This window comes from Marasmius oreades, chromosome 3 (assembly GCF_018924745.1).
Source record: "Marasmius oreades isolate 03SP1 chromosome 3, whole genome shotgun sequence".
NCBI classification, from domain to species: domain Eukaryota; kingdom Fungi; phylum Basidiomycota; class Agaricomycetes; order Agaricales; family Marasmiaceae; genus Marasmius; species Marasmius oreades.
In genome coordinates, this window is record NC_057325.1 from 4,311,574 (window position 1) to 4,332,604 (window position 21,031).

Consider the following 21,031-nt stretch of genomic DNA (forward strand, 5'->3'; position numbering starts at 1 on the left):
CTCTCCGATGTCTGCATACGTCGAAATAATATCTCGCTGACTAACCATGCCATCTCCCGCCCACCGCTTCCTATCCCTCACCTTGCAACTTAAGCGTTGGAAGATGGCCCAAGCCTACTTACAAGCAAGCAACAGACAAGCAATCTCAACAGACCATGTAGGACTATTACTTATAATAATACCCAGTATTTCCATGAGGCACAAGATCTATTATAATAGGGAGGGACAATATTACTGGACGCTATTATATTTTTGCTGCATGGCCTCCTCCTCCGTCGCGCTTTCCTTCTCGGCTGGAACTTGACGAGAAATGTCCCGCAAAGCTTCCAACATTTGATTCCGTACTCTGACAATGAGTTCTGGAATATCTGCTACGGTCATGCCAGTCGTGGGCACAGGAGGTAGAACTATGTTCCAAAGTAAAGGAAATGAAAGTCAAAAAACATGGGAAATCTACCTCGGATCTTCGCCTGCCCACCTTCAAAGTGTCCCTCGTGATATAGGTGCCAGTAATTCTCTGTCACGACCGGAACGATGGGGATACCAGCCTGAATTGCGAGATGAAAACCTCCTTTTTTGAACGGAAGCATATCCGGAACTTCGGACAGGTGGCGGGTGCCTTCAGGATATATCCAAATTGATGCGCGTGCCCTCTCCACCAACTCCCCCGCGGCTTGTAGCGAGCGAATAGCCCGAGCATTGTCCCCTCTGTCGATAAATATCGCACCACCCGCCATCATGAAGGGCCCTAAAGGAGTCAATTGAAGTGACTTTTTAGCTGTCATTGTTGTTTTCTTGGGAATTGTTCTGAACGAGTCCGATTTCGTCTAATTAGAATTCATTCACATAAAAGAGAGAAAAGTTCTGTCTGAACTTACCTAGTGACAAATAGTACATCCAACATGCTCTGGTGATTGCTCATATAGACCGCAGGCCGAGTTTGTAAGTGCTCTTCACCCTCCACCTCGGCTGTAATACCTGTGGTACGGCTCCCCACCATATAAAAAAGCCTGCCTGTAACAAAACAGACGTCGAGTCGATGCCCTGAAACCGCCATTACTAGTCCGATAAAAGCAGCTACAGCTGCAACCGTGGTCATAGACGCGACATAAATCCCAAGTCGGACGCAGTATCTTCCCCTAGGGGACGACATTGCAATGCGAACGAGAACGACGGGTAAAGAGATGTATGCCAGTAGTGTGAAAAAGTTTTTCGAGAGGAACCACATGATCATTGACATAGTTTCCGGTCTATCTGATTACTTTCTCGATGTGTGTCTTCAGATGAGAGAGCGCTTCAGAGTGAACGATGATCAGGTTAGTTGAAAGAGGATATAAGATCGGCGTACTAGGTAATCGTGCCCCGCCCCAGTCGCAGTAAAGCAACACTTGAACGTCGAACACCGAAGGCTGCACACCTACTTATAGGCTCGACGACTAATAACAAACTAGCAAGAGGGCACTTGGACGGCACCCACACGGTTTGCCAGTTGCCGGCTTATCTGTAAAAGGTCCACAGTCACATTTGTTGTGCTCCTCGCCAACCCGGTGTATCGGACTTTTCGGACTCGCCGGATAGACCAAGTACGACGACCATGCGACATCTCCGACACCTCGGATGTAACTTTACAGATACTTATTCAGATCACGATCATCGGTGGTATTGGTCCTAAAGGCCATTTCGGTATCATCGGTGCAAACAAGGTGCAAAACACGAGTGTCTTGCAGAACCTTTTTCAGAATCCCCACCCTACTCTCTGCATCCGAATGGACTGTGTCCTGGCTGAATAACCATGCCATCTCCTGCCCAGTCCTTCCTCTCCCTCACCTTGCAACTTAAACATTGGAAGATGGCCCCAAGCCTGACTTACAAGCAAGCAACAGACAAGCAATCTCACCCCAAATGGACTGTTACTTTGAAGGATATACCGAGCTGGCACTGTGACAATGTGTATATTCTTACTGGATACCGAAGGCAAGGATTTATTGAGAGGTCTAAGTTAAGTTATCTTACTATCCTGGTTAAAATTTAGGCCACAAGACTGGAGAGGTTGTGTTCATTCCATCTATGCTTGTGCGTACTCCTAGAAATCTCCAGTGATCTTCATTGTCTTGGATTATAACTCTATTACAGATCTGCATAACGAAACCGGTGAGAGGAACTGAATCAAACGGGAGATTCTACTATTCTGGGTAGGGATATGCAACACGTCTGAGATCCATTTACACACACCACATACCGTCTTAAAAATTTGACCAGAACAGTTTATTAGTGCTCAAATTGTTAACCTGAATTTAGCTGAATTTTAGGAGACTTGTACGAAGTCTCGGAGAGTGTCCGAGGGTGGAACGAGAAGTGCAAAACTTTTTGTCACGTATCGTCACGTCCGGCAAGACATCGGCAAGACATTCTGCACAGCCAAGCCTCGCCGTCGCCTACCGGTCGTTTGGGGACTTTTGGGACTCGTTTTGCTTATTTTACACTACCTTTCACTCCCCCGTCTCTACAAACTTGTATTTAGCCTTATCAGTGTTGTTTACATCTTGCTATGTCTTAATATTTCTACTCTACAACGAGAATTACACTGTTCCTGGCTTGTCACGCCATGATCACCACAGACACTTCACTGTATTTTAATTGTCTTGTTGGATCCTGTGTATTCCGGTGGCCACAATTGTACATACAAGCTCGTATGTACTCTAAGAAGCTTGTAAAAAATTTTTGAGCCCACAAAACGACGGGAACACTCTGTTTTATGATATGTTACATATCCCGGTGCTTTACACATCGAAACCCAAAATAGTATTCAATCTGAATGAACTTCCAGGAAATATACACACTCACCTGTGGCCTGGTGTACTTTCTCTATATTTTATGGTCACAGTCAATCCATCGCAGCTCACATCTGGCCGAACGACATGGGTGGACTCGGCAGTGTTTTCGATCTTCTTTGCCTCAGCCACATTTTGTCTACTGTCTAGTGCAGCATGGCACACTGCGACCGCTCATCAATCCCCAGAAGTAGTACCGTTGTCGTGAAATAATATACACCCATGTTCCTCACATAAGGTTATTAGGTCTGCTCTCGCTGCAATGCCTTGGATTATGTTGGAATCATCGTTCTGACTGTGGGATCCTTCTGTCCGTTGCTCTACTATGGATTCTTCTGTGAACCAGAGACTCTAAGTCTCTATAGCTCAATTGTTCTCTTACTGAATGCCGGTATGTACTGCTCTAGTCCTCAATATCGTCGTCTGACTTTGGTTTGTCACTCAGCGGCAGCCTTTGTTATTGTTGATCCCGAATATGCAAAACCCACACACATCACTCTGCGCACTACAATCTTCATAGGACTAGGGGCTTTCTCTGTAATTCCGGTCTTGCACTGGCTTATTGTACATGGACCGGCGACGACACTTACGGCGATGGGTGTGAAATGGTTCATCTTATCCGGATCCACCTACATTGGAGGTGCCTTGCTGTAGTAAGTTCCGTCCTATTCATTAGTATGGTCGCCGACACTCATATTTTCAGTGCGAACCGGATCCCAGAATGCTTCAATCCCGGTACTTATGACTATCTCTTCAACTCCCATCAGATCCTCCACCTCTGCGTGGTAATGGCTGTTTACTTCCATTACAAGTTCATGTCCGTAGCGCTTGATTATTCCCATACCCAGTCTAGATGTGCCGCATAACCCGTTTTTCTGTGAAATCGTTTATGATTTGTTTATGCTAGAGTTTAGAAATATATAGATCCAGGACGCTGCTCCGACGTTTTACAACTTGTTCCTGTCACGTCTGACCTCGAATCCATCGCGACCGCCTAGCCCCCCCCCCCCAGAAAACCATTGTTCACAGGCTAATCCCTCCATATTCGAAGACCGCCGAGTTTCTGACGGAAGGGACCTTCAGCCGCATCGCTTTGATACATTGAGCGTATTTTCAAGCAAATCCGGCTCAAGCATTACGGTGGTCGTTTTAAGAGCTGTTTTATACGTGTCTGTATTGAGACCGTAAAGTCCGGAACCTATAACTTGCAGTACGAATGAGAAAGTTACATTACTTAAAGACCCACTACTTTTACATTCCTAGTGTACAGAAAACCAACAGGGAACTTAGGGCACAAAAATTACAATCAACGCATTAACCACCAACTTCTCCATCTCCCCTCCATTGACAAACGGCACCCGCTCCTTCCCCACAAGCGGGGACGGTGTATTCCAATCCGTTAATATCATGATATCGGCTTCTGCCAGAGATATAGCCCCGCTATGAATGACACGATTTCGAAGTGAGTCTTCAGGGCCTTCATGTTCAGAGTAAACACCGAATGGTCCGCGAACGGGAGGAGGTGCCCCTTGCAAAGACATACCGGCTAAACGAGATGTGGGACTGGACTGGGTCGACAAAGGTGGGTTTATAATCTCAACCGGTACATCTCGAGGCCAGATGTAACCTCCGGCGGTCCAGCGAATTTCAGGACTGAGTTTGTAGAGTTTGAGAGCGTGATAGAGAAGCGAGTCACCTCCTTTGAGCTATAAGAACAAATTTTAGCACAAGCAAAGTTCAAGAAACGAGCAAGGGTGGCATACCATAGGAACCAACGTATCCGCCACCATCTCCGCCGGATTAACCGCATACTCGCACCCAACATAAAACCCAACACACCTCCCCCTCGAATAATTCAACACCGGGCTGACCAGATCCAAAAACACATCACTCGGATTAATCAACGGATCCGTAACACCACTAGCCCCAAACGTCTTCAAATAAACCCCATAACACAACGTCACCTTCGTCCCCTTCTGAACCAACTCAACTTCATACTCGCAATCAGCTGAAAAAGCTACCCATTCGATGTCACCCGATTTACCACCTCTTCCGTAGAACTTCTCTTCGTGGCCTTCCGCATCGCGAACCAGAAGGGCTCCTCCACGGAATCGGACCGGGAGGGTGACGCAAATGGTCGCTACTCGTCCGTCATTTCTCAACATGCGACTTTGTGTCCCCATTCGGCCGCCGTTGACGACCGCTTCGAGTTTGTCGCGGACGACGGTGAGGTAGTGACCTTGAGGTAACAGTGGGAAGAGAGCGCCACGTACGGCATCGAGGATCGGATGGTTGGCTAGTTCGAGCGAGGTGGTTAAAGGCAGATTGGGTGGGTAAAACAGGGATTCCGTATCAGAGTAGTCATTCGAATCGGAAGTCTGGTGTGGTCGACAAGATGCGATCAGAACGTCAAGTGCTGGAGGGGTGTTGTAATCCACGTCGATGGGGAAGTCGAGAGAATGAGTTATTCCGCTCTAGATTGGAGTTTGGGAGATGATCAGGACAAAGATCAGCAAAAAAATAAAAGATGAAGACGAACTTTGGTCCGGAAAAACAAAATTAGATGGGACGGATCTAGGGGGATGTACCCCGATATCGTCGAAACCCTCGTCGAAGCGATGAGAAGCCTTGAAACAGACTCCCGATACGCAATATCGTCCTCTGTGGTCGTAACAGGTACAGATCTCCTCCGATTCGCTTTCGATACTCTTTCGACTTCGAATTCCGAGTTCACCGTGCTAGGAGATCCCATTCCGCGGTACGGCAAACCGTCCGATGCCCGACTATGGTTGGAGGGACTTGACGCTCGGCTCGTACTATGAACGTAGGGTGCAGGATAGGTGACAGTGCTCGCATAGGGTGGCGCTTGGGGATAAGGCACGGCTGGTTGCGCGAGCGGCATAGATGGAGACATTATCATCTTTGGGAAGTTGGAAGAAGTTATTGAACGGCTAGAGAAGTGGAAGTGGGGAAGCTTAGGTTTTTGTTGAGTCCCACACGCACGCAAACGCAAGTTTTATGACGCTTATGCGTGACAAACCAGGTGTAGACCACGCCCCTACAACGAGGCAGATAACGGATCTAATGGTGGCCATTCCCGTAGTCCATCGGCAGAAAGGCAGCGCAAAACGATAATCGCCCGTAATCTTGAGCTATACAGCGAACGAACGGGTAGAAAACGTGGGTGGGAGCATAAAGGGAGCCGTTGATGGATTTAGTGTTAGTGACGGTGGACTCGTCGGTCCTATCGTCGACTCCAAGTGATCGAACTCTGCCATCTTTCAGCGCCTTTGACACCGACCATGCAATGAGGAAGGGCCTCCCGACACTCGGCGGAATCAATGGAGTTTTTGGGCTTTCGCTTCCTTTCCATGAGCACGCGGTTGGAGTTGAAGCGCCGCTTAGCAAAAACCTATGAATGTCTGATTGGTTCTGGGGGTCAAGAACAAAAGAAACGTGGGTTCTGGGCGTACAAAAGAATCATAGGTCCATTACAACATACCTTTTCGAGCGCCGACGTCACGATTACAAAAACCAGGGGCGGGAATGTCGCCAGAGACAGAGGGGGAAATGGATTGGACGTTCTGTCGCCCTTCTTGATGGACACTTGATCAAAACGGCAATGGTCAACATTGAAAGGCCTGGCAGAAGGAATGAAGTAAATGATCAATCACCTTTTCCCCAACCAAGACCAGGCCCGATCACATAAGTATCGTTGTTCATCGAGGTCAAAGCTTCGGTCAATCCCCGTCGCCCTTGTTCCAGTTTCGTCCATCTTGACACCGGTCCCATCTTTCAAGCTGTCCAAAATACGAGCATTACAGCCGCTAGATGAGAATACATCAGTTGGGAACCTAGGAGATGAAACAGTGAAGAGGATTTACACATACCTAATACCCAAAAACCGAATTTCTGTTCAGAAAAAACACGGCATGCCACGCTTGCTAGTGTTCGCAATACAACAGCGGTAACGCGACGAAACTAACAAATCTATTGTTGTGACGGCCTGAGTTGTTCCGTACCCGTTCGAGCACGGGATGAGAAAAAAATTTATTCTATTCACTGTATTGCAAGTGTCAATCAGTGTCAGTAAAAGGGGCAAGTCAGTGCAAAAAAGCCACCTTACATACCGTCCGTGACGCTGTTGTCGCCGTCCTTCTCGACCTCTCCATTCTCTCCGTATTCGACACCGTTAAGTCGTGTTGAACCTGAGGGTAACCACTGGGACGCGAATGATGCCATGGTTGATGATGACAAACGGAACACGGCCTAGGCCTCTTACTTCTCCAGAATCTTCCACCACCACCACACGGCATCGACGGACGAGCACAAAGGACCTCGAGAACGAGGAAAAGTCGTCGTCGTCGAAGAGCATGCAAGCAACACGTAGACGCTGGTTATCATTATCATCATCACCTCGAACCGCATACTCATACATCTTCTTCATCCTCCTCTTCATCCTACTTATTAAAACCGGCATCTATGTCTGCAATACCGACGTGTCGTCAATACAGTTGATGTTACCGAAGACTTCCATTGTGTCGTCGATATTTAGAGAACACCAAGAACCAGAATCAGAGGAACATCCGATACCCAACTTGATGGACGATGCGGAGAGACGGTTCAAGGAGAAGGTAGACAGGCAGAGTAAAACATTGAAGGAAGCTGTGGCAGAGTATCAGAGGAGGTACCAGAGGCTTCCACCGAAAGGATTTGATGACTGGTGGGAGTTTGCGAAGGAGAACAACGTTGTCATGGTCGACGAGTATGATGGACTCATGCGCGATTTGGAGCCTTTTTACCAATTCTCTGGGGAGGAAATACGGAGGAGAACTGCTCAGGTAAAGTTAATCAAATTGATGGTGTATTATTCGTTATTAACGCTTTGAAATGAAGGTCGGTACGCTACCATCTATCAACATCGTTCGCGTACGAAGAGGAAAAGCCAGGATAGTTAATCTCAGTCAAGACTTCAAAGACTCGGAACTGAGTGCTAGGGCCCAAGGGTTCAAGAACATGCTGAAGAAATTCGTACACAAGGTGAGCGCCAACAGAAAGATACCACAAGCAAGGGGGTTCTGATATTTATATCTTTCCCCAATACCAGCTCCCAAACGTCGACTTTCCTATCAACACGAAAGCAGAAGGCCGTGTCGTGATTCCCTGGGAACACCAAAAATACCCAGAATTAGCCCCCAAAGACTCCGACAGAGGAATCCAACACATACTTGGCGGCCCTTTCATCGCTGATTGGAGAGGCGACGGAAACGTCTGGGAAGAATGGAGACGCACATGCGAGCCTTGCTCCATCGCTCGAAGACTCTTTTCTTCCATCCGAGACGTCTTCGCTGAACCACCTCAAACCCATTTCTCTTCCTCTTCCCACCGTCCTCCAGATTTCGTTTTTGCAAACGCAACATCCTTTTCTACCCTCGACTTTTGTCAGAACCCTCATGCTCATTACACACAAGGACACTTTTTTTCTGATTGGCGAACCATTGGGGCGCTGTACCCCGTGTTCAGTCCGGCCAAGGCGAAAGGGTTTATGGATATTAAGATTCCTAGTCATTACTACTGGGGCTCGACGAAGGGGTACACGTACGGTTGGGATCCCGTTAAGGGGAAACTGAGCGAAGTAGATGTGCACGAGGTTCCTTGGGAGGACAAAATCGACAAGATGTTCTGGAGAGGTGCTACGACGGGCGGTGGATCTACACCTCCTGGCTTCGCGGCTCAGTATCAGAGGCATCGTTTGGTCAGGATGGCATCGAAAGATAAGGATAGCAATGAGATGAAGACGATCGTCTATGCCAACGCATCTTCTGATTCGAGGGAGAAGTATGTTTCGAGAGGAGTACCGATTGGTGATTTGAATTCGGAAATCATGGACGTTGCGTTTGTCAAAGCGACTAATCTGGCAACGTACCCAGGAGGATGGAAAGCGTTGAGGAAGAGCCATCGGTTTGGGGACAGTGTACCTTTAGGACGACATTGGAGTTATCGATATTTGTTGGATGTGGATGGAATGGGATATAGTGGACGATTTATGGCGTTTTTGGCGAGTGATTCAGTACCGGTGAAGAATACGGTTTATGAAGAGTTCTTTTCGGATTGGATTGAGCCGTGGTATGTGGTGCCTTCATTTCTCTTTCTTCGTCATGTTGACAAACCAACTTTTTGGTATCTGTAGGGTTCATTTCATCCCGTTATCGACGTCATATAAGGAGATATACAATATTTATGCGTACTATTCTGGGCTTCCTCCTTCACTACGAAATTCGACCACTTCCCTCCAATCTACGGATGCCGGGAACAGGTTGAAGAGGATAGCAACGTCCGGAAAGCGGTGGAAAAAGACGATTGGAAGGCCAGAGGATATGGAGGCGTATGTGTATAGGTTGGCATTGGAATATGCACGACTGTTTACGAATGATAGGGAAGCAATGACTTACGATATAAAGGAGTAGTTGGTGGCAAGTTGTGGTCAGGAGTTCTTTACTATCACGTTCACTCGTTCTGGTTCGTTTACTTTTTTTTTGCCTCCCACATCCGCTATTTCTGGCATTCTTATATATTATGGTGATAGAGCCTTGTAGGTCAACATGGAACACGGATATGCAGTAGATGATCAATGCAGCAGCAGGAACAAAATAAGGTTAACGCGTGACCGTTCCATGGGGGGTGAGACAAGAAGAAAAAAGGGGTGCGTGCGACAAGATATTTAAAAAAAGGCAATTTCCCTCTAACCCTCGACAACAGAATGTACACCGTAATCCCCGCCCACAACGACTTCTGGGGCCTTCCCTCCAAACCCCTTTCCATTTACCACACAGGACCTGCCTGGCCGCTACCTACTGGCCCCGAGGGCTGGCGCGTCCCTAAGGAGGCGAGACCTGTTTGTAACCACGACATCGCATCCGTATGGCACCAATTAGGTTCACGGATCTACCAATACTTTGATTCCCGCGAGCTCAAGTGGACCAGTATTGACCCGGTCTGCTTTGCTGAAGAAAGAAAGGAACCTGGTCCCCTTTTCCTCTGGGTGGGTGTTCTGCCTGGGACGCTCTCCCCCAGCGATGCGAAGAATGCAGCTATGCGGTGTAAAGAGATTCTCTTGGAGTATGAGATCGTCGATGTTGAAATTGCCTTCCGCGAGTCCATTTTCACTCGATTCGCTGGGGGCCCCGGACCGACGCAGCTCCTCCTCGATCATGAAGGTTCATCCTTTGACTACAACGATCACAAAGCGAACGTACGAGGTCCGTTCACTCCGGCACTCGGACTCCAGATTGCTCCTAAGGCTTTCCCTTATATTGAGGGAACAGGCTGTCTCTATCTCTGTGAAGGTGGAGGGAGCGATCGGGTTTTCCTCCTTACTGCCCGACATGTTGTTCTCCCACCCAGCGAATATTCCAACGAACTTTATAGCCGCGAGGGAAATGGCATACCTCGACACGAGATCATACATTTAGGCGGGAAAGCATTCCAAAACGCTCTCGCTGCCATCGTGTACAAGATTGAAAGCAATAATTTCAAGATCGAAGGGTACTACAAGCACCAACTTGAGGATCTGGGCCCGGAGGCAGTCGAGGACGAGGGCGAGAGCGAGGACGCTGAGATAACTCGGGCACGGAAGGATTTGGAGTCCATGATGTCAAAGGCGGAGAGAGCGAGGACGAGTGCGCAGGAGCTTTACCACTATGTTACCAGTTCCTTGATTCGAGAGTCTGAGCGCATCCTGGGACATGTCGTTTACGCTCCTCCGATTTCCGTTGGTGGTACGGCGGACAGCTATTTCATGGAAGACTGGGCTCTCATTGAACTCGGCCGCGAAAAGTTCGATTGGAAGGTTTTTAGAGGCAATGTCATTGATATTGGTATGTACGTTTTTCGTGTTTTATTCGGTTTTTTCCTAAGTCTGACTAACTACTACTATTACTATCTCTAGGAACCGCATCTCTGTCCGACTTCATGGTGAAGATGTACCCTGGCGAGAAGAGGAGCGCCAAGTTACGGTATCCGTATGACGGACTCATGCAGCTTCGAGACTTTGTCAAGGATGGCGATCTGCACCGCCCGGCCATGTTCGACGGAGATGGAGAACCGTGTATTATGGTCACTAAGAACGGTGCTGGTACCGGTCTTACGTTTGGTCGTTCGACCGGGATCGAATCGTTCGTTCGTGAATACCGTGACACCGGCGAGGATGATGATAGTAATGAGTATAAGATTCACTCGACGTCTAGGGAGATCCCTGTTTATTCCTACAGTTACAAGGACGGCGCTTTCTCTGCTCCTGGAGACTCTGGATCTGTCGTTGCTGACGCCAATAATCGTATCGTTGGCATGCTGATTGGTGGTACTGGAAAGGATGACGCTACTGATGTTACGTATGTGACGCCGTACTACCTCCTCGACGAGCGTATTAAGAAGGTCTTCCCCAACTCCCATCTCTGCCCGATCGTGGTGTCTAGGCGGTGATTGCTTTCTGACAAATTCCCAGTGTATTTTATCGTCTACTTAATACAACACAATACTACAAAAAGCTATAAAGTTATGAATGTCCCGTGGAAAGTTCAAAGGTAGCAGATGATGGAAGGGAGGGTAGTAGGGTTCTTTACTAATTACAAAAGGCCATGTAAACAGCGTTTCAGCCTTTTTAATGCGCGGTTGAAATGAGTCTATAGGAATAATGTTAAGATCTCATAAGTTCAAGGAGGACGATGATGGAGACAATAGTCAAAGTCACACCTGGAATCGTAACCAGCGCAGTTTAGCTGGCGTCGGTGTCATCAGATTAAGATAGCTTTCTGATGGTCTGTGACTTTCTGGGATTTCTACAGATGGTCGCATTTGGGGGGTTTTGTGCGCACGATGGTAGCTGCCAGTGGAATAAGATTGATTCTGGTTCTACGATGAGATGATGGTTTTTTTGGGGGGTGAAAGATGGAGATGGACGGACGTACAGGCGGTATAGTGCCGTCAAAGTCAAAGTTGGTAGTCTTCGATTGACGATGGGGGACGATGTGATTATCAAAACCGTAGCCACTGTACTGCGGTGAATGAAACCAAAGTATGAGCATGGATGAAAATAGAGATATGATATGATAGCGTACTTCGGATTCCCGTGCAGATATGTACCCAGCTGCTCCAGTGTAAGGGTGGTTGTAGTCCATCGTGCTTGATGGGCGATGGATTGGAAAATCGTGGGGTTTTTTTAATGACTATCTCGCTCCAGCATGACGAGGGTGCGGAAGCTGGAAGGAAGGGGGGGAAATCAAAAGTAAGATCCTGAGTAAGAGAAGGGGATAAGTTTAAACATTTTATGGTCCCATTCACCCTGGGTAAAAAAAACGCATACGATCCCGTGCGATGCAAAGTTCTCATCATCAAGCTTCCCCCAAAATCTATTGTGTTTGGCCAGTGACAGTTACGTCGTTTGCATCACTTTGAATGGACTTCAAAATTAGTCGCAATTCTCTATAATCAGCACAGCTGGAATTGGAAAGCACGCACGAACAAGCTTGGGTGATAGTTCTCCTCCCCGGAGAGGCATTCAGATACCCGATCCCTTGACATATCATGATGATCGAAGCCTTCCTTCGCCGCTGCTCGTAGTGATAGATGAAGAGCGTCAGATAATATCTTGATAGAAAGTAGGGGACTTGAAGAATTTGACACGGGAAGATCTGGTCGCGCGGGAAAAAAATCCGGCCGGCGGCTCGATTTTGGCCGAGACCCTTCCGTTGACGCATCAGCGTGCGGAAAAACTCCATGTTTACTTGGTTAAAGCTGCATCTACTAGTGCCCTTTTGGTCTATCGCTCGATGCAACGACAGTCAGTCAATTATCCTATAACCGTTTGGTTCTTAATTCTGGCGGCCTTGATGGCGGTCCGCGTCTTTCATATCAAGACGGCTAACTCTGGCGCTTCAGAAATCCAAAAATGGGAGGGGCTTGAAGGTCCGATTTGCATCTATGTATACCATCATTGAGGATTTTAATCTGACTGCATGCTAGGATCGTCTGTGATTTCGCACCATGATATTGAGTCCCAAATTCGATCGTGGTACCTTCTTGCAAATCATTCTGAATGCACCCGCTAGAATTCCTTTTGTACACTGCCAATACTGGCCAATCTCATACACATCTCTGCTACTTTTTGACATGAGAATATATATGTGAGCTGTCACTGAGACTGGCACTGGCTGCTCACCATATAATTGGATCATATGTGACAGATATCCAGCTGGTGATATGGTCATTATATAATTCATTATATAGTGAAGATATCTGGAACACATGTTGAGCAGCCCACCAAGATATATGAGATATGTGAGCTACCAGTGACTGTAGGTTAATTCTGCACCGTTTTGTGGTATTTCCTTAGTTCTGTGGACCAGCAGCCAGAGGATCACTTCAGAATCAATAAAAAGTATTTGTCTATATAGTGGTACAAAAGTATGACTATAAATTCATGCCAGGTGTTGTCATGAATTGTTCACTTTCCAGGGCATGTCCAGCTGCAAATAATCCCCAGAAAGCGATTTTTGGGCATCCTGGACATCCTTGCCATTCTAGAAACCTTGACATTTGGTCATTCACAGTCATTCCGGTCATTCCCAGCCATTCCAGTCATTTACAGTCATTCCATGGTTATTCCATCTTATTTCCTATTGGCTAAGTCTTATTCCCATGTAGATAGCTCACTAGTATATAAACCCACCATATATCTAGCTTTTCCCCCAGCCTTGTAATTTTAAACCCTCTGTTTGTGTTTTGTCTCTTGTGCTTTCTGCTTCTCTCTCTCTCTCTCCAGTTGAGCCATTGCTCCTGTCCAGTGTTCCCAAGTATTTCCTCAAGTATTTCAGTGCCCTCAGTATTTTTCCAGTGTGCTACAAGCACTTCCAAGCTCCCTCCCAGTATCCTCCAGTAAGTATTTACTTTCGAGTAAATCTTGTTGCCTCAGCAGTCCCCCTTTGTTGTTTGTCCATATTGTTTAGCTTGCTATGTAAGCCTCAAAACCCCACTAGTTGAGTGCAGTGGTTCTAAGGTTGAACGGTTCATTACAGGTGTACTCTATTCAAGGATTGAATTCCACAATATGAGAAGGGTATCGGGAGGAGGAGGAGGCATGGCAGATTCCTAGGAGGGAATAGAGGGGAGAGGGGGGGAACAGAATGTGTAAGTGATGATGGCAGATGGAAGTCCTGAAAATGAGGGTGAGGATACTTGTACTGACATGTGGAACAAAAGAGAAGAAATAAATACCTTCAGAATCTCTAAGTGGTCTGCATTTCTTCCTGATTTGCTGTTGGTTGAAGGCAGAAAGAGGGACTCTGGAGGAACTGTCAACGGAAGGTGGGAGTTGAAAATCAAACCAGAAAGTGACCATGATGCTTGAAGGTCACACCCTGTCAACATGTGTACAGGACAAATGCTGAAAATGCTAAGTCAAAGTTACACGTGTCGGGCTCAAGATATTGTGTAGATATTGGTGTAATACTTTCCATATATGAGATCATTTATAGTGACCATATCACCAGCCCATAGTGTTGGGGGCCAGGCTCAAGCCCTCTGACCCGACCTGACCCGACCTGGGCTTCATAAGCCTAGCCTGACCCACCTAGGAGGGCTCATTGGGGTCAGGGCTTGGGCTTGGAGTTACACTTACCATAATGGGATGCTGATGCGTACACTCTTCCCTCCAATGACAAACATTGACAACTGCAGCCTTCTTTATCAACACATGTATGCTATAGCAATGGTGCTACAAAGGTATGTGTTCCTGATTACAGCTACCTGTAGACTGACATTCAAGCTAGAGTACTACACAACTTATTCCAACATCAAACTTCAACAGAGAATCGAGAGTCGAGACGGAAAAAGTTGATTGATACATGGGTAAGGGTGGTTTAAGTCCAGGTATGTACACCAGTTTTTGCACTTTTATTCAACTTCTAACTCCTTCTATAGCTTCTGTTTCTTATCTACACAGCTGTCAATGAGAATCTGTTCAAGAACACAACCTCTGTTTCCACACCTAAATTTTTGGAAGTCAGCTGTGTTTATGTTGTTATAAAGAATGCTTTTTTCCTCTCACCCAACCACACATTCACTTTGCCATGCCTGAGCGCAATGTACCAGATCCCAGTCATACCCTCAGTACCAAGTGCAAACCAAAATCAATTACACGCAATGACGATCAACTTCCTCTTCCTACAGCCAACTTATCTGACGAGCCCGGGCTCAGGCCTAACCTGACCCTGGGCTTAGGGCTTTTGAGGGCTAGGGCAGGGGCTTGAGGTTTGGTGAGCCCTGACCCTTGGAAACCTGACCTGACCCCAGGGTTTTGAGCCCAAGTCCCATATGATTTGACTTTCATCCGCAAAAATATCCACAGATCATGTATATATATAAATTCCATAATCATATATATATGTATATAAACTACAAAAATATCATGGTATTCATAAATGTACATAGTGCACCTCAAAAATTCATATAAGCTGCAACTGATCATATACTCTATAAATCTCATGGTATTTATGTACATTTATGAGCAATTATAGCCATTATAAACAGCAAAAAAAAAAAATTTATTATAAACAATGTAATTTTCATGGACTATCTAAACACCGAAAACAAATATGAATGGTGTGAATATTATAGAATTAATGAACTCGCGTGAAGTTCACAGACGTACACGAACATATATGATCCGGTGGAGGAAGCATAAAAAAAAATATACAATTTTGATGAAATAATGATACGTGTAATGCAGCAAGCAAAAGAGGGAGCAAAAGAGAGTGTAAGCGAGAGAAAGCAGGATGAGTGAAAGATAATACAAGTGAATGCAAGCGGGAGCAAAACAGAGTGCATAAGCTAGAGAAAGAATGATGAGTGAGAGATTGTACAAGTGAGCGCAAGTGAGAGCAAAACAGTGTGCATAATCAAGAGTAATGAAGAGAATAAAAAAGTTAATACAGCTACAATTCCGGCATGTTGTTGTTGTTGTCATTGTTTCCAGAAGGCTGACCTTGAGCTCCTTCCTTCTCACTATCCTCATCTCCGAACTTTCCTTTGATAGTGTTGAGGATAAAGTAATAGAATTCACTAAAACAAAAATCGTCTTTGTAGTCGTTTCAAGAAGAGAGCTTTCCTAAACAGAATTGCGTCTGGTAACAAGTCAGTACTGAGCATTAGAAAAACATCGATATGGACCTGGAGAGCTGTATACAAAATCATCTCGGGCTTAACCTTGAAAATTCTCAGCACAATGCTGTTGTTCATTTTCCCTTGCAAATTTGCCAAGGAGAAAGCTGCACTTGGACCAGCAAAAATATGGTGACCAGCCTGTATGAAGGTTACCGACAGTGCTGAACGAGATAAAGTAAAGGAAATCTTACCCTAAGAAGGATATATGACATCAACAACCCGTCCATAGAGTTTCTGGGGTTGTACTTGCTGTAGAGGTAGTGAGAGTACTGAGTGGCCTTGAGGGTAATGGCTTCCTGACTGGAATCCTTGAGGTACTTGGCGTTGGCTTGGATATGTTTCACAACTCTGTAGAACAAGTGTCAGCAACTGAGTGGATGCTGAAGAAACACATACTGGTCATAGCATTTCCCATAGCCCTTATTGTACTCGTGAGGGGTAAAGAGAGCGGCAATTTGTGGGTGGTTGATACCACGATGTATCTTGCTTTTGCAGGCTGACAGACGTGGATCAAGGTCATCATTCCATTTGACTGGAATGAAGGACAGAATTACAGAGTTCAGTCCATTGGTATCCGATGAGCATACAGCCTTGTACACCTGATGAAGCTGCAGCATCGAGAAGAGTTAGTACTTGTCTGATGACAACAAAGTAAGAACCTACTGTAGTCGTGACAAGATTGATGCCACTCATGTTGTTGAGCTCAATGAGGCTGTCTAGCATGAAGCTGAGAGTATAACAATGGTCTGTCATTAAACGAAGCGTTCAACTAGTGGTGAGCTGTCATTAAATCGAACACTTACAACTGGAACTGGTTCTCAAACTGGACTTCTGGGTGTGCATCATGGATCCTGGCTGCAGTAACATTCCTGATGTGCATGTTGTTATCAAGGGCTTGCATTGCCCACTTTGCACACTGAATAATGGGTTGGATTGCATTGGATTCATTATAGGCTGTAAATTCTTGTAAAGGTTCGACGTCGCAGTCTCTACCAAAAAAAAAAGTTGGTATGTACACATAAATTTGAAGTGAACATACTGCAAAATGCGAAGATCCCAAAATAAGACAGCAACTTCCTTTGTCTCATCATCAACGGATGCTCTGCTATAGTTGCGGAAACCTTATAGCAAAAAGCGAATCTTCCAATAGCGATCATCCGTCCCCAGTTTTTGCGGTTGAGGTTGGGGAGGAGGTAGCTGAGTTGGCTGGGGTGTCGGTATCTGATAAGGAGCAGGTCAGTGGGGCTTGGTTTTTGTGGGTTTGGCCATTGTAAGAGAAAGTAAGAGCCACAACACTAAGTTACAGCAATAGAATGAGCACCAATCTCAGGACTAAGCCAAGAGATGGTAAGGGAATGGGATACGAGCGATGAAACGAATGAATGAACGGGCCATGGCACTAAGTCGCAGCAATAAAAACCAGCACTAAGCCAGAATCTCAGCACTAAGCCAAGAGAGGGAAGGGAATGAAGGGGTATGAGAGAAGGAGTGATGAGGGAAAGATGGTGGTGGTATGAGGTAGAGTTACGCGCGGACTTTGAAACCCATATATAGATGCAACTGTTTGGTCAATGTTTGGCTGTAGCTGTGGAGATACGGAAAACTTAGAAACTCATGTTGAAACTCAACAAAAAACTACATTAGACCATACTAGTTGATACAATCAGTGTCCTGAGATACAAATACAACAAGAAAATATAATCAAGAACCAAAACTAGCTTCAAATGTTGAAAAACCAAGAATGTTGCAATCTAATAGAGGGTGTGAGGAAGTAACGGCACTCAGGAGAATGCAGCATGGAATATGGTAACGTAGTGGTAGAAAAGGACCTCTTCCAGCTTTCCTAGTTCCATGGCCCCCAGAGACTCTGTAACCTAAATATCCAGCTGTTGCTCTACCAGTGGATCCTGTAGTCGAGGTGGCAACTCTCCAGGCCCTCCTTTCCATCCCTTCATGACCATCAGTAGCCCCCAAACGGCATGGTAACGACCAGCAGTGATATTGAGGTCCTTCGAGCTGAATCCCATCTTCCCCTGCTCCAAGCTGCAGGGAATCATGCTGTACCTAAAGTATAACATGGTTCCAATGACCATGACCTCACGATCATGGAAAGACTTCTCTGTCCAGTAGCAAATCTAGTCCAAGGCAACCAGTTCAAAGCAGAAATTAATCTCGAAAAGCTCCCACAGAACCTCCTTGACAATGGAGATGGGAATCAGTGATGATAGTTCAGCACCATTCCATCTGACTGGAGCTGCTGCCAGGTTTAATAGATTGATGCTACCCTAGAATACAGGTCAGTACTGAAGCAGTAGAAACTTTAATGAAACACACCACCATTTCTCCAGATACTAAACACTCCTGGAGCATTTTCTCCTGAGTTTTCTGGACTGCCGCTGCATGCGTGTTCTCTTTCAATCCATGTACCTCCATCCCAAGAACTGCTCGCCAATCCCTTGCTCTCAAGGGGCAGAAAGTCAGGGATTGAAGCCAATAGAGGAGAACAGGGTGTAGCTTCAGCCAGGTCCTCAAGGAAGCTTCACTAGTAACCTTATTAGCTGTGCCTGCAATGACATTAGGGTTAGGGAGGGCATATCTGTTATCGCAGCCATTTGGAGGTGGGGTATTGGAGTCGAAACCTATCCCAGCGCTTTGAGAAGCAGCCACCTATGCTTTGATAGCTTTGGGCATCGATGGCGATTCAACATCGACAAATCTATTCCTTTCTATGTGTGGCTGCTTGGAAGACGACAGTTTGGCAAGGGGAGTATGTCCTATGAATCATGAACATCTGAATGTTAGTTAGAAAGGAGTACATACAATTTTTGGACGACATTTTGACCGATCTTGATGGCATAGAGGAGGAAGGGATGGTATTGGTATCAGATACTGTAAATGTAGTCTTTTCCATGTATCTGTTTGTGGTGGAGAAGCAACACATGAATGAAGCCATTGATCTGTACCTCGAAACGTCGTTTGAAAAGCCATTGAAAATGTCAGGGTGAGGAGGGGACACATTGTCAAGTGACAAGCTAAGTCCAGTCTCCCGCAGAGGATAGCTCGTAGATGCATCAAATTTGAGCCATTTATCCACACAGGTCACATCTCTCTTGTTGACAGATTGAACATACTAGACTGGAATTCCTACATGCATTTGGGTTTTACCCTTGGACAATGATAGATAGCGTGAGTACTTACCAGCCTTATAACATCACTCAACTGCTTCGTCCGAATTGGAAATCGCTCCTGCATTGAACGCCGTAAGTTTTTGGACAGTTTTCCTAGTCCTCGTGACAGGTCCGTTGGTGCTGCAGGTTCAAAATTGATCTCTCTTAGCATTTTCCAAGCTACAAGATGGGGGCTCGAATAGTCTGTGGTGGAATAGGGAATGAGAGCCAGATGCTCTGTGCCTCGCTTGATTGGTTGCGGATGGAAGACAGGATCTTCAAGGCCAAAGTGAAGGTCATGCCATAAATGGATCCTTCGTGTCCCCACAAGAGGATCAACCATATGAGGAGAGTTGGGGGAGGTAAGGAAGACCCTCTGCTCCTCAAAAACTGTTCCTACTAATCCTTTGGTCGATCGCAACTGCTTTCCGTTTTGCTGTGAGCCAATACCGAGAGCTTTATTCAGCTCATTCAACCTAACCAGCTCCTTGTTCGCCCTGACCTTCTCTCTGGCAAGAGCCTCATTCAACCTGTATTGATTCAGCATGAAGTATTGACAAACACAAGAGAACAAAATGCCAGAACTAATCCAGCATTAGTGAAGAGCACTAAGCCCAATCGCTGCCAATGAACGAGCACTGAGCCCATCCATTGGAAAAGAAACGAAATAAATAACTAAAATGACTTACTGTTCTGTTTCTCACTTGAGCATTGCCTCAAGCTCCCTCATAGTCTGTTCCATCTCAGCCCTCTTGGATGTTCGAGTTTGAGTTCTTAAAAGGAAATTAGTGTTTAGCAGCGTGGGACTTTTGGACTTTTGGACCTACAGACTTAGACGTGAGCATGATGTTGCATCCGTGACAGTGTGTTATTCATTCACTCCTTGACTGTCACCACCATCTTTCTCCATTGCTTTCATCTCCATACTGTTTCATTTCCACCATTTCCTTGACTTAGTGCTGAGGAAAGGGTCTACCTACTGTGACTTAGTGTTGTAGAACGTTCTTCTGGGGGTTTTAGTTACCTCCAGCTCTTTTTTTTTGCGCGAATGGGCGAAGTATACCACTCAAGAGTCAACCTAATATCAGAGCTACGGGAGTAGCACTAACACCAAATCAACCCAAAAACTAGTAAACCTCCGTGTAAAGTCTATCAATAACTCTACACACCAGGAAAGATTGCAAGGGTGGACTGCTTGGCAAAGGTTACGCACAAGATCACAGTCTCAATATCGTATGAAGGTCTTATAAAATCAATTATGCAACTGCAAGTGTAAAACACCACAGCTACGGGGATTCTAGGGTTTGTAGGGGCTCTGCTTATTGTCCAGTGGACTAAGTGGGACTATGAATTTCGTCTACAGTAAGACTAATTTGAACGAATGGAGACTATTGCCCTCGACGGACACGAATGCTAAGACCCTCGACAGATCACGAAACAGTAATCAAGACCTCGGCGGCCTACAGACGGATAGTTCTCAAGTTTGACCTTGACGGTCTTGTATGTTCAAATCAAATCTTATCGTTTCACTGCACAATGACAGGGCAAATCTCTCTCTATTGGTGTCAAGAGCAGTTACTCACGGGCAACCCACTCAGGACTTTCCTATGCATGGGTAGTACTTTTTTATCTACGGATACATGGGCTGCTTTTATACTACTTCTACGCTAGCTTTGTAATCCTATCTCTACTTGTTTCATCTCTAAAAATAATGCACTGTAGCTACGAATCCATGCGGAATCTTATCGCTAGGGGCCGCTACATGTGCAGAATCTTGTCTACGGAGCTTTTCTGTATTCGAATCATATGTTTTGG

At 46.0% G+C, this 21,031-nt stretch overlaps 9 protein-coding genes across 12 annotated transcripts; 3 read left to right on the top strand and 6 right to left on the bottom strand.

Annotated features, from left to right (window-relative positions):
* Positions 1 to 170: 170 nt before the first annotated feature.
* E1B28_006762 (uncharacterized protein) lies at positions 171 to 1,499 on the bottom strand. 2 transcript variants are annotated; one of them, XM_043151458.1, is made up of 4 exons: positions 1,349 to 1,499; positions 879 to 1,294; positions 458 to 807; positions 171 to 407 (listed from the first exon to the last, which is right to left on the bottom strand). In XM_043151458.1, exons 2-4 carry the CDS (start codon positions 1,238 to 1,240, stop codon positions 232 to 234), a joined length of 888 nt encoding a protein of 295 aa, XP_043012553.1. In that variant the 5' UTR covers positions 1,241 to 1,294; positions 1,349 to 1,499; the 3' UTR covers positions 171 to 231. The 2 variants fall into 2 exon arrangements, with proteins under 2 accessions (XP_043012553.1, XP_043012554.1); XM_043151459.1 differs by having other exon boundaries at positions 171 to 807.
* A 243-nt stretch (positions 1,500 to 1,742) lies between these two features.
* E1B28_006763 (uncharacterized protein) lies at positions 1,743 to 2,604 on the top strand. 3 transcript variants are annotated; one of them, XM_043151460.1, is made up of 3 exons: positions 1,743 to 1,974; positions 2,033 to 2,073; positions 2,134 to 2,604. In XM_043151460.1, exons 1-3 carry the CDS (start codon positions 1,793 to 1,795, stop codon positions 2,163 to 2,165), a joined length of 255 nt encoding a protein of 84 aa, XP_043012555.1. In that variant the 5' UTR covers positions 1,743 to 1,792; the 3' UTR covers positions 2,166 to 2,604. The 3 variants fall into 3 exon arrangements, with proteins under 3 accessions (XP_043012555.1, XP_043012557.1, XP_043012556.1); XM_043151462.1 differs by having other exon boundaries at positions 1,743 to 2,073; XM_043151461.1 differs by having other exon boundaries at positions 2,033 to 2,604.
* A 1,513-nt stretch (positions 2,605 to 4,117) lies between these two features.
* On the bottom strand, positions 4,118 to 5,751 carry E1B28_006764 (uncharacterized protein; the record flags this gene model as incomplete). Its single annotated transcript, XM_043151463.1, has 3 exons — positions 4,118 to 4,537; positions 4,595 to 5,305; positions 5,371 to 5,751. The coding sequence occupies 3 exons, from the start codon at positions 5,749 to 5,751 to the stop codon at positions 4,118 to 4,120; spliced, it is 1,512 nt and encodes a 503-aa protein (XP_043012558.1).
* Positions 5,752 to 5,912: 161 nt separating this feature from the next.
* On the bottom strand, positions 5,913 to 6,623 carry E1B28_006765 (uncharacterized protein; the record flags this gene model as incomplete). Its single annotated transcript, XM_043151464.1, has 3 exons — positions 5,913 to 6,263; positions 6,334 to 6,437; positions 6,506 to 6,623. 3 exons carry the CDS (start codon positions 6,621 to 6,623, stop codon positions 5,913 to 5,915), a joined length of 573 nt encoding a protein of 190 aa, XP_043012559.1.
* Positions 6,624 to 7,063: 440 nt separating this feature from the next.
* E1B28_006766 (uncharacterized protein) lies at positions 7,064 to 9,298 on the top strand (the record flags this gene model as incomplete). Its single annotated transcript, XM_043151465.1, has 4 exons — positions 7,064 to 7,672; positions 7,728 to 7,871; positions 7,939 to 8,957; positions 9,022 to 9,298. 4 exons carry the CDS (start codon positions 7,064 to 7,066, stop codon positions 9,296 to 9,298), a joined length of 2,049 nt encoding a protein of 682 aa, XP_043012560.1.
* Positions 9,299 to 9,505: 207 nt separating this feature from the next.
* E1B28_006767 (uncharacterized protein) lies at positions 9,506 to 11,312 on the top strand (the record flags this gene model as incomplete). The annotated part of the gene is made up of 3 exons (XM_043151466.1): positions 9,506 to 9,534; positions 9,591 to 10,708; positions 10,780 to 11,312. 3 exons carry the CDS (start codon positions 9,506 to 9,508, stop codon positions 11,310 to 11,312), a joined length of 1,680 nt encoding a protein of 559 aa, XP_043012561.1.
* An 84-nt stretch (positions 11,313 to 11,396) lies between these two features.
* Positions 11,397 to 12,487, bottom strand: E1B28_006768 (uncharacterized protein). The gene is made up of 5 exons (XM_043151467.1): positions 12,352 to 12,487; positions 11,948 to 12,278; positions 11,798 to 11,884; positions 11,583 to 11,735; positions 11,397 to 11,512 (listed from the first exon to the last, which is right to left on the bottom strand). The coding sequence occupies exons 2-5, from the start codon at positions 12,005 to 12,007 to the stop codon at positions 11,456 to 11,458; spliced, it is 357 nt and encodes a 118-aa protein (XP_043012562.1). The 5' UTR covers positions 12,008 to 12,278; positions 12,352 to 12,487; the 3' UTR covers positions 11,397 to 11,455.
* Positions 12,488 to 15,820: 3,333 nt separating this feature from the next.
* Positions 15,821 to 16,950, bottom strand: E1B28_006769 (uncharacterized protein; the record flags this gene model as incomplete). Its single annotated transcript, XM_043151468.1, has 6 exons — positions 15,821 to 15,947; positions 16,000 to 16,187; positions 16,241 to 16,397; positions 16,446 to 16,657; positions 16,713 to 16,776; positions 16,853 to 16,950. The coding sequence occupies 6 exons, from the start codon at positions 16,948 to 16,950 to the stop codon at positions 15,821 to 15,823; spliced, it is 846 nt and encodes a 281-aa protein (XP_043012563.1).
* Positions 16,951 to 17,923: 973 nt separating this feature from the next.
* On the bottom strand, positions 17,924 to 19,763 carry E1B28_006770 (uncharacterized protein; the record flags this gene model as incomplete). Its single annotated transcript, XM_043151469.1, has 4 exons — positions 17,924 to 18,184; positions 18,242 to 18,334; positions 18,384 to 18,716; positions 19,248 to 19,763. 4 exons carry the CDS (start codon positions 19,761 to 19,763, stop codon positions 17,924 to 17,926), a joined length of 1,203 nt encoding a protein of 400 aa, XP_043012564.1.
* Between the last annotated feature and the right edge of the window lie 1,268 nt (positions 19,764 to 21,031).